Below are 12,057 nucleotides of genomic sequence, written 5' to 3'. Positions count from 1 at the left end.
CTCTGCCATCATAGACTCCATAGCTAGTAGGAATGACTGGTGTGCAAAAAGGTCAGAGTACAAATTCAGAAAGAGGCTTGAGGGTTTTTCATTCTTATGGTAGAAATGACTTCACAAAGTATGTTAATTATATGAGTAGGTTAATTATAGTAACAACGGCTTAGTCCGATAACAACTGTTTCTCATTTGGCCAACAGTCCTACACAGCTGCACTTGATAGGATGGGTTTCTGGGCTCTTGTGTGAGCAGTGACTCAAGAAGCCACATTTCTGTATTTTGGAGTCATTTAGTGTTAAATGGCTTTGCTGGGCAGGGGAACGAAACACTGAAATGCGGAGGCTACGTAATGTAACAACAGTTTATTCTTGCTCATTTTACACAGGGGCTACACTTGAGCCACAGCTCCCTCCAGGGTGTGCTTGACAGGCTACATCTTCTCCTGTGGGAAGAAATAGCTTCTTTGTAGATCATGCCTATTGTCACAGATGGGAAGAGCTACAGAGTGGGGAGAAACCGGTGCCTTTCCCTCCCATGATTGAGCTTGAGAACAGGTCTTTACTGTGAAGCCATCACCATGGTAAAGGCCACAGGCCTGTCACCTTCCTAAATTTCTCCAGCACACATTATTATTTTACTAGTGTATATATTAAGAGTACATGCATTCTAACTTTTTAGAAAACCTTATATAGTTACTGCAGTATCATTAGCTAGAGGCATGGTCCATGATTGAGGCTTTGTTAGCTTTGACATTGGCTGTTTTCCTTGCCTTCTAGCATATTTGATGGTCACTGTTCCCTATGCTATTGTGCACTTAATGATTTTAGATTTCCTATGTGCTGTGGTTGGAACACGGTTGGAACACGGTCTTCAACGGTTTCCCGGGTTGGGTTTTAATGCTCATCGTGAGAGACGGAGAGGATAGAGGCTCAGTCTGAACAAGGTCTCATGACACAGGTGTAACCCTAAGCATCAGAGGCTCAGGGCGAGCTGGGCTACAGAGTGAGTTTAAGTCTAGCCTAAACAACTCGGTCTCAAATAATAGATAAAGTGTATGCATATTATCTATAAAAGATCCTAATGACTCCACCAGACAAACACTTTCAGAAAATAAGCAGGATAAAAGAAAAACATGCAAAAGTCAGTAGTTTTTCTATTTTCTAAGAATGAACTTGCTGAGAAAGAAAGAAGAAAGCAGTCAGCCAGCCTTGGAATAAGCTTAACTGAGGAGGTGAAAGACTACAGTGAACACTTCAACACTGAAAGAGGGGATTGAAGAAGACACAGAAAAGTGGCACCAACCCTCACAGATCAACAGAAGTAATATTTAAAAAAATGGCAATATTACCAAAAGTGATCTACAGGCTATACACAACTCAGAGTTTTGATGACATTCTTTACAATACAAGGAAAAATGATCTTAGAATTCATATAGAGGCACAGATGACCCTGAATAGCAGAAGCAGTTCTATGGAGAAAGAGCAAGGCTGAGGATACCACAATACCTGATCTTAAGTTGTAGTAAGGAACCATAGTAACAAAAACAAGCATGCAGACTTATAGAATAGAAGACCCAGAGAAAAAAGCAAGCACAGCTGCAGCCTTCTCATCTTTAACAGACATGTGGAAAACACACATTGGAGAGAGACTGTCATCTTCAGAAAGTGGTACTGGGAAAATTGGATATCCATAAGCGAGACCCTCTGTTCTCTGAACAAAACTAATTAAAAATGCACCAAAGACCTGAAACTCTAAAACTATTAAAGGAGAAACGCATATGATGCAGATATAGCCAAGGACTTACTGAAAAGAACTCTGGGAGCACAGGACATAAGCTAAGAGTTGCTAATGGGGGCTGCATGAGATTTAAAACTGCACAGTGAAAGAAGATTCCAGAGGAATGAGCAGAGATCACAAAATGAGAGAAAATGCAAACCATGCATCTAATGGATTGATATCTAGTATCTAGATAGCAATCTAGATTCTTGAGAACTATGTGTATAGTTATACTGCATATTGACTGCAGCAGAGACTGGAGGTGAACGCCACTTGGATGTGAGCCCGAGGAGAAGAGAAGGCTCACCAACCATCTAATCAGTATCTGCAGCATCATGCTAATATATTCCTAAGGAAGGTTTTGGAAACTGAAATGAAGTTTGTCCCACAACCAAGATAGGGGACACTGCAGTTAGTCCTTAGCCACACGATTCTTCCAGTATCTGACATATGCTAGGTGTAGCAGTAGTGTCTGAACATGGAGATGAAGAAAATGTTAAGAAACTTCCAAGTGTTTTGAGTGTTTATCATGTACCATAGGTTTCGCTTGTTACTATGGATATAAAAACTGAAAAAGCAGGACTTTTTCTAGTTTCGTAGACATTGGCTGAAGCAGTAATGATATACTAACAAACATTGTTAAAATGGATGTATAAAAGGAAGGCATCTATGCTCTGCAAGCGATCCTCCACAGTAAGTGTTAAATTACCCCATTATTACTGGTGGTCAGGGCCCAGCGTGGGTATTTCCAGGTTCTTGGTATTTTATCCAAGAACTGAAAATAAGAGTGCAGACTTACAAAAGAAGCAAGGTAATTTTACTTGGCGCAAAGCAGTAGTACAGATTAAAGAGAGATACATTGTCAAGACAGACAGCAGGCCACATTTGAGTGAAGACATTCAAGGGCCCAGGAATGTAGCCTGGAGTCTTTTTATGTGGTATGAAGAAAGGAAGGGCTGGTTATTAAGGGGAATAGAGTGGTTCTTTATTTTGATTTATAGATTGGGTCACATACTCATTTTTCCTACTGTACATCTTCCTCCCCACAATGCATCTGATTTTAGCCATATGCATGCCTAACTATTCAGATGCCCATAGGCATAAGAAGGCAAGTAGGGGATTCTCCCAAAAAGGCTGCTAGAGAACTTTTACCTTCTTCTTCATACATCTAAAACCAGTTGAAGTTGGGTTGGCCCTTCTATTATTTATACCTGTATACACTGGGGACATGCTTGAATAAAAACTGTAAGTTTCATTGTTACCAGGAGCAAGGAAACACATAGTATGTTCAGATATGGAAGCATGAGTAACCTGGTACAGGGGGAGTTGAGGCCTGAGGTTGCCAGGTGCATTGTGTAAAGAGGGTGTGTATGCATATTATGTGCAGTTGAAGTGTTAAGTGCTAAGTGTACTGTTATATGATGGGGGTGTGCATTACCCACAAGCATTTAATGGAGGTCCCAAGGTACAGTAGTGCCCATGCTTGTCTGCCTCAGTGTGATTCCTCTTGTGTAACAATCTTAAAACATTGAGGAGAAGAGTTGGTAAGTGGATGCCAAGGGTCGGGGAAGGGTCAAGGTGATAGGGAAGACAGGCCATGTTGATGGGAGTGTTCTCCTTCTGGATTGTTTTAGTGTGGATATCCTAGCTATGACATTGTTGTAGTTTTAAGGTGGAAAGCTGGATGAAGAGTATGTGAAATTTATGTTATTTCTTACATTTCTGCTATTTCTTACATTTCTACAAAAAGTTAAAAGAAGTAATGTAAAGGAGTGCTTGCCTTGAACTGCCACAGTGAATAAACTGGACGTGGTAGTATATGCCTGCAACCCTAGCATTAAGGAAGTGGAGGCAGGAGACTCAGAAATTCAAGACCATCCTTCACTACAAACTAGAGGCCAGCTGTGGGTATATGAAACCCTGTCTTTTTTTAAATACATGAACTCACAGTTGACAATTGGTTGAATGGATTTGGGTGATCATGGGAATCTATGGTTTTCAGCTTCTTGGGTATGTTTGTTCCCTATCACTGAGATAAAACACTACCCAAAACCAGCTTGGAGAGGAAAGGGTTTATTTACTTAAAGGTTACAGTCCATTCAGGGAAGTCAGAACAGGAACTCAAGCAGGAACTTAGAGACAGGAACTGAAGCAGAGACAAGAGAGGAGTGCTCCTGTCTGGCCACCTCTGGCTTGCTCACTGGTTTTTTTTTTAATCTAACCTGGGACCATCTTTCCAGGGCTGGCACAACTCACAGTGGGCTGGGGCTCGTATATCAGTCATTAATCAAGAAGATATCACACAGACTGGGCCCCGGGTCTTGCTGATGGAGATAGTTCCTCAGTTCAGGCACTCTAGTTTGTGTCAAGTTGACAGAAATACTCAAGATGTGAGTGTACACTCAGCTATATTGCCTGACTGTAGTATGAAACGCATGAGCTTCAAGCCATGCCCTTCCTCAGATAAGAAGACAGCAGCAGGACTGTAGTGGTTTTGGATCCCATTGTGTATGGTTTTGTTTGTTTTAAAGAAGGTCACACTGTGTAGCCCAGGATGGGCTCAGACTCTACGCTCCTTCCAGTGTTAGCTTCCTGAATGCTGGGATTATAGATGTCTGCTATCACACCGGCATTTTCTTTAAGTCAAACAAGTTTTTTTAGGATATTTACAAGAGCCTGAGGCACATCCACTCTGGAATGCACATGCGTGAGGAAACTGCATAGTTCTTTTGCCACACTGATACCAGCTTTAGTTGTTGCACTGGTTGAGTTGTTTTCTTGGTCAGCCTGTGAATCGAGGTTAAACTTTGATGCTTGGTTGAACTCTTCCCCTCCCTCCCCCGTCTGTTCATTTACTTACTCTAATAACTGAGGCTGTTTTTTCACCTGTAACGTACTTACAGAAAATACATTGGTTTCTTGAAGTGACTCCCTCCAGTTACATAGTTTAGAAATTCCTCTGTCTGGGCATCAAATGATAGCTGTTTCTAAATTTGATATTTTTAAGATCAAGAAGCTATGGAGCCCTAGTTTACTGTATATTAAATGGTAAACTAGCAGTCGGTGGTGTTTAAGGTATATTCATCTCTTGTTTTCCAAACAGCTTTCTGTGGACACGCTACAATTCCTGCTCTTCCTATATATCCAGCAGTTAAACAAGATCTCTCTGCGGACATCGTTGATTGGGGAAGAATGGCCCAGTCCCAGAGGCAGACCTCAGTCTCCTAGCCCCACTGAAAGACCCAGTTGTCACAATAAGGTATTGCTCATAGTTTATAAAGGAAATGCTTCCCCTTCACTAAAAAAGTATGTTGGGATGAAGCTGGGCACTGTAGAGAATGCTTGTAAGTATACTTCTTGGGAGACTGAGCCAGGAAGATTATGAATTCAAGGCCAACCTGGGCTATTGAGTAAGACTCAAAAAAAAAAAAAATGCTTTTTTCCCCCCTCCTTAAGTTGCTTAAGTAATTTTATGTGTTTTAACAACTCGTCAAACACAATGAGTCTTAGAAAGGGTCTTACTGGCTTTTCTATGGTAAAGAAAAACAAATATTTTCATCTGCTTTTTTTGTGTGTAAAGTATGTTGAAACATGGGAAAATGTAAGCCATAGTACCATATGAAAGCTCTTTAGTGTGGATGTATACACTGTGGGTGTGCCATAGCATTGTGCAGGTCAGAGGTCAACTTGTAAAGGTGCTTCTCCCCTTTTGCCATGCAGGTCCCAGGGACTGAACTCAGGTCACCAGGCTTGGCTCAAAGCACCTTTATCGGTTGAGCCATCTTGCTGGCCCCAGGCACATCTTGTATTTCAGAGTTCAGGGTCCAGTTCACTGAAGTCTTTTCTTTCCCAACAGCCTACTCAGCACCTTCAGGCACATTTAAAGCTATCCAGCAGGGGGTGCATTTCCTAGCCAGTTTGAAATTGGTTTCTCAGTGTAGGTTAGCCAAAGTGTAGTGTCTTCAGTGGTGGGGTCTCACCAAGGGCCACAGCAGTGGCATGTGTTGTTTTGGAGGCTTCTGAGGCCTGCCTGATCTGTATCTCGCGGGGCGGTATCCTGTACCCTCTCTAGTTTCCTGCCTTCCACTGAAGCTCCAAGTTACACACAACACAAAAGACGTGAAGCTAGGCCTGACTAGGAGAATGGACATGCTGATCTTTCTGGACCTACGTTACCTCACCCAGGATAATTTTTTCCAGGTCCATCCATTTATTTGCAGATTTTATGATTCCATTTATTTAACAGTTACTAAAATCCCATTGTGCATCTGTACCACATTTATCATAGCAGTCTATCTGTTGATAGACATATTTGTTGATTCCTTTTCCTGCCTATTATGAATAGAGCAGCTAAGAACATGGATGTGCAGGTGTCTCTCTAGTTGGACATAAAGTCCTCTGTGCACATACCTAGGAGCAGTATAGCTGGGTCATATTGTAGATCTAGTTCTTGGTTTGCTTCTTAATTTGTTTTTGTTTGGTTTTGGGGGGTGGGCTAGGGTTTTACTTGTAGCCCCAGCTGGCCTGGAACTCCCTATGTAGACCAGACTGGACTCCAGCTCAGCAAGATCTGCCTGTCTCTCCTTCCCAGTGATGGGATTAAAGGTGTGCACCGTGATACCTGGCCCTCTTTCTAGTTTTTTTGAGAAACCGCAATAGTCTGCAAGTCTGTGCTCTCATGCACAGTATATAAGGAGAGCACACTCTGCCACTGTCACACCAGCACCTGCCGCCATTCCTGTCCTGATGCTGGCCTTTCTGACTGGGTAACATAGAATCTTAATGTACCTTTCACCTGCATTTCCATTATGACTAAGGATGTGGAACACTTTTTAAAAATATTTCCTATCAATTTACATATCTGCTTTTGGGAATATTTTGTTGGTTCCTATTGCTTGTTTTTAATTGAGTTTTTTTTTTCTTTAATTTTTTGAGTTCTTAGTATATTGTAGACTTCAGTCCTTTGTTAGTTAAGTAGCTGGCCAAGATTTCCTCCCATTCTGCGAAATTTCCTAACAATTCCCTTATTATACAGAAGCTTTTTAGTTTCCTTGGGATCCCATTTGTTGATTGTTGGTCTGATTTATTTCCTAAGCTATTTTAGTAGTAAGCAGATTTGATGTAATCAGTAATAAATGGTAAAATTACATGTATTCTGAGGAATTGTCTTAAAGTAAATTTATTTATTAGTACAAGTCAACCCAGTTTTCTACAAAAATAAAATGTAGATTTGCATCAAGCCAAAAAGACCTTAATTTTTAAGTTTGTCAGTTCTTTAAAATGAGCATTTGTCAAGCATTCTTGCACTGTTGCACATGTGAAGTGGACAGAGGTGTCCACCGTCACTTTCCTTCTGTGTTCTCCAGCTTCGCCAGTGCTGCCGGGCTTCACTGCCTTAGGTATACAACCCAGAGACCTCACAAGCCAGCCTGCAGTGAACTCTGCAGAGTGTTGTTTAGTAGTTAGTTTTTCAGGAACATAGCTATTATTATTACTGTTGTTCCACAAAACTCTTGAAAATAAACTAGAAAAGAAGGGGAAATGTTATACGAATAGGAGGAAAGTCAGTTCCCAGCATTTGCCTTCTCAGCTCTCTGGTCCCTTTTTTTCCTTAATGCCATAGTAATGATATTTATGATAAAAATCTCTTTTCTCTCCTGCCCTCTCCTCCCCTCCCATTTTCTTTCTCCTTTCCCTTTCCCTCTCCCTCTCTGCATGCAAACGTGTGTTTGTGCATGGGGGGGGGGAGGTGTTTCAGGGGTACGCACACTCTATGCAGTTTCCCTTTGAGCCTGGAGCTCACTGTTTGGGGACTAGGCCAGCAGCCAGCAAATCACAGTGCTCCTGTCTGCCCTGCTCACTCTTCCCAGGGGCTCCACACTTTACCTTTCTGTGTGAATGCTAGGGATCCAAATTCGGGTTCCCATGTCGTAAAGCAAGCCTTCTTACACACTGGGCCATCTCCCATCCCTCTTTCCTGTTCTCATGTGTATCTGTAGTTGAGCATGCTGCATCTCTTGCACCAGACACTGCTTTTCTCTTTCTTTTGCTTTCTTGGTTCTGGTTTTGCTCCCAAACCTCCATTCCCACAGCAGGAAGTCCTGCGCCATCATCCTTGCTTCCTATGGTTTAGTCTTGGTTAAGTAGTATTGCATAGGTTTCAATAAAGATATTTCTCCGGTATTAACTTCCTAGTGTTCCTGTTTACTTAGCAGTTCCATTGGACTCAAACCGACCCTACCACCCCCTCTCCCGGAAAACCTGCATGATCTGTCCAGATTTAACTTTGGGATTTCTTAATGTAGTTAGGATTTTTTCAAGTTATTCTTCTAAGGATGGTGTAGCAGGCACTGGAGCATGCAGTAACCCACCTTGATGGGCCACACCATTGTGTGCATCTCAAGGCTTGTGAATGCGGTAGTGCATCACAGCATCTCTATATTCTCTGTGGGCTCCCTCTGGACAGTACCAGTGCACAAGACCACACTGTGCCAGAGCTGGCCAAGGCTCTTGGTGCTCAAGTTTGAGTTCTGCTACCCCTGGGCATCCACTCAATGCTTACGGAGATATCCCAGGGTACTGAAGATTCTTAGGCTTAATTGAAGGGTAGTTCTGGAAAAAAACTTGTACTTGTTTCATATATTTTCTGAAGATTATTCTTAAAGGAATCCATTATTATAAACCTGTAACTTTACCCATTTTTAGTGTAGGCCAAACTCTCCAATGCATAAGACCAAAAACTTCACTTTATATGGGAACAAATCCATTGCTGATTTTTTTTTCTGGTTGAGCTGTTGGAACTTTAATTCAGTAGAAGGGGGTCCATTATTAATTACTAGGTTCCACAATACAGCACAGATGTGTGTTTTAGTTCTCAAGGAACAGTAGCCACATTAAAAGATAATTAGTTAGGCTGTCTTATAGGATGTAGTCCAGGTAGGCCAGCAATGGCTGTCTCACACTGGAAAGGCTAAGAATCTGGTAGTTGCCCAGTCCATTAGGCTGCATGTCTCTACAGTCCCAGTCTTGGTGTTAAAGGGCTGGAGGATTCCTGGAGAGCTGCTGGTCTTCAGCCTGTGTTGGAATCTTGAAGATGTTAGATATAATACCACCTCAGCCAGGGTAGACAAACTTGCTAGCAAGAGTAAGAGCAAGCGGGAACAAAACTTCCTTCTTCCAGGCCCTCTTTGTGGACTTCCACCAGAAGGTGTAGCCTAGTTTAGGGGTGGTCTTTCTACCTCAAATAGTCAGATTAAGAAAACCCCTTAGAGGTATGCCCAATATCTTAGGTTTTAGTTGATTCCAGATGTAGTCAGGTTGATTCCAGATATTGTCAAGTAGCCATGATATCATTGTCACCCACTTTGGGAGAATTTCTATCAGATGTGTATAGTGTGGCCACCTTGGCCAGTAGACAACCTTAGTTTCTATTCCATTTTTGACATGTTGTTTATTTTCTCTAGCTGCAAATTGTTCTACAAGATATCTGCTTGCAGAACTGTTCTTCAGCTTGAGCTACTTTTAAAGAGGTGTTTTTTTAATTGATTTAAGTTTTATTGTATTATGATGAGAAAAGATACATGATTTCAATTTATCTGAATTTGTTAACATTTAAAAACATATTTTAAGTAAATAGAATTGTATCACATTCTTGTTTCCCTTTTGTACCCCAATCCTCCCAGAGACCACCCTTTAATACCTTCCATACCTTTCATTTTTTTAATTTTGTCATACTCTTTAAAATTTATAAAATATTATAACAATAAAAATGAGTATTATAAAAATTGTTTGATATAAAACAACAATCCATTGAACAGTCTTATGTAGATGCTTGTCTACAGCAATACTAAAAATATATACATTTGTCTCAATATAAATGTGAAATAACTCCAAATATATTAACTGTATATTTTAAAATAATACATCACTACTAGTATTTTTTTAAATGAACATAAATAGATAAAGTCTTTTTGTTTCTTTGTTTTGTTTTTAGTAGAGCTTAAAATCTTGGCTCTTACTATGGTATAAGCCCAAAATAAGAATAATTTTTAGACATTGGAGTTCATTGTAATAAGGCTGTACTTCAGTGACCCTCACATCACCAAAGGATTTTACCTCCATCGTAGCTAAGATGAGAGTTGACAGTTCTGCTGCACCAAGGAATGAATTGTAGGAATGATTTTTGGATACAGATTTCCTACTATGGTCAAAGCTATTTGACTTGAATGATTGTCATCATTCTCAACCCACAGAGAACAGGTTACATTCATTTAAGAAATGGGATGTGTATTAAGATAGTCTATCCATGAAGTCATTCACCAACTGTTTCAATGAACAATGGTGGCACAGACATTAGGTGAGGGTAAGAATCTGGTTCATAAAGAGGTGTTTTTCACCTCTGTCATTGTCCTAAGCCAGTGTAGTTTAACTGTGTTCTAAACACTTAATCTTTTTTTTTGTTTTTTTCCGAGACAGGGTTTCTTGTGTAGCCCTGGCTATCCTGGAACTCACTTTGTAGACCAGGCTGGCCTCAAACTCAGAAATCCTCCTGCCTCTGCCTCCCAAGTGCTGGGATTAAAGGTGTGCGCCACTACTTAATCTTTATATTCACAGATAAGTGTATCTCTGGCCCCTCATCAAAGCAGGTTTTTGCAGCAATTGCAGACTATTGTAGAGATTCAAAGGGAGTCAAAATACAAGAAGTCAGTGATTATGGTGTGCCCACCTCCAAATGGTATATCTCAAATACAATCCCTATGCCTAAAGCTCAAGAAAAACCAAGTAACGTATTCACTGTTATACATTTGACTTTGTTTGTTGAGACAGAATCTCATTATATTAACAAGGCTGGTCCCAAACTCCTGGTGTATGAGATCCTCCAGCCTGTGTGTCCCTGGTAATCATAGAGGTAACATATACTACCATGCATGGATCTCACTGGCCTGCTTTGAAATGAAGACCTCGAGCTATCAGTCCTTTAGACTGAAGAACTTACTAGTTAGTGATGGGAACTTATGTGGCATTAGGGCCTATTAGAATAGCCCACAAGTGACCTGCAACTCTTGAGAGATTAGAAACTCTGAAGTACAGATGGTTTCTCATTGGAGGAAAAGAGATGTGCGTGAGACTATGGCCTCTGAAAGAGGAGCAGATGGCTTTCCAGTTCCTGCTCTTTAATGAGCCCTTGGCAGACGCCGTGCAGAGGGAGCTGCAGTGGACAAGTGGGCTTCCTGGAGACAGCCCACCATTTTGCATGGCTGTGATGGATGTACCTTGGCAAGGCATGGCCTCAGGGGTGTCATTTCCAGATTGCTTCTTGCTGCTGATATGCATTCTCATGTTGTCATTGCTGTATTTCTCATTTCGCTGACATAGTGTGACTGGGCAACACAAACTCTTCTGCCTATAGTATGTTATGATTGGTTCGTGGGTATTAGCAGCCCACCCTATTGGACAAATTTCCTGCAGATCAACATGAAGATGGACTTTCATGAAATGATGTTGTTTGAATGAATTGTTGATTTTATAATTCCTGGTAATGATTTTACAGGATTCCTGATTTGATTCAAATAATTTTAAGAAGTTAAAATAGTTGATAGAAAGTTTAAGGTTAGAATAAAGAATAGAATATGCCTCCTCCTATAAATAGTAAAGGCTGCATATGTCAGCAAAGGAGTTCAATGAGCGTTCATGTGCTACAAGCACATAGATTGCACTAGAAGGAAAAATAGGCTTGGAACAAATTAATGATCACAGAAGACATTTACTCTAGGTTAGGTCCAGGGATGAGGACACACACAGGTCTTGGTATGAGCAATGATAATTAAGTTGTGAACAAGGAGTGTGCTATCCTGTGTGTAAGAACAGAGAATGAAGTAGCTAGTTTAACTATTCAAGACTTCAAAAATAAGTCATAAGACAAATGGCCTGTTACTTGGCAAAGATAGATAAAACTATTGCTTTGAACTTAAGAAATAAAAAAGTAGACAAAACTCCATAATAGTTCTAGTCTCAATATTTTAGATAAGGGGTGTTGAACCTGTAGTGCTTTTGAGTTAGTTTATATATATTATATACACCAAGGTTACTTTTACATAGCTAACCTACTTTCTTTTGAGGGAATGAGACATCTTATAAATGTAATGTAATTAAAATGTCAAATGTTTATCTTACAGAACACCTTCTTTCAGTTGAGCATTTTTCTTTTGTTTGTTTTAGAATTGGAATGATGACAGTCACCAGGCTTTTGTCTGGGATCATATGTCAGAGCTCCTCGAGCTGCTT

At 40.6% G+C, this 12,057-nt stretch overlaps 1 protein-coding gene across 1 annotated transcript in view; it reads left to right on the top strand.

The window, feature by feature from the left end:
• The window catches only part of Tbccd1 (TBCC domain containing 1), a 44,927-nt gene that overhangs the window by 19,381 nt on the left and 13,489 nt on the right, over positions 1-12,057 (top strand). The window contains exons 3-4 of the mRNA XM_031364594.1: positions 4,877-5,032; positions 11,992-12,053. Coding sequence (XP_031220454.1) covers positions 4,877-5,032; positions 11,992-12,053 — 218 coding nt within the window. The remainder of the gene's footprint in view (positions 1-4,876; positions 5,033-11,991; positions 12,054-12,057) is intronic.

Source organism: Mastomys coucha, unplaced genomic scaffold (genome assembly GCF_008632895.1).
Source record: "Mastomys coucha isolate ucsf_1 unplaced genomic scaffold, UCSF_Mcou_1 pScaffold12, whole genome shotgun sequence".
NCBI lineage: Eukaryota > Metazoa > Chordata > Mammalia > Rodentia > Muridae > Mastomys > Mastomys coucha.
This window is presented reverse-complemented; position numbering and strand designations above follow the sequence as displayed.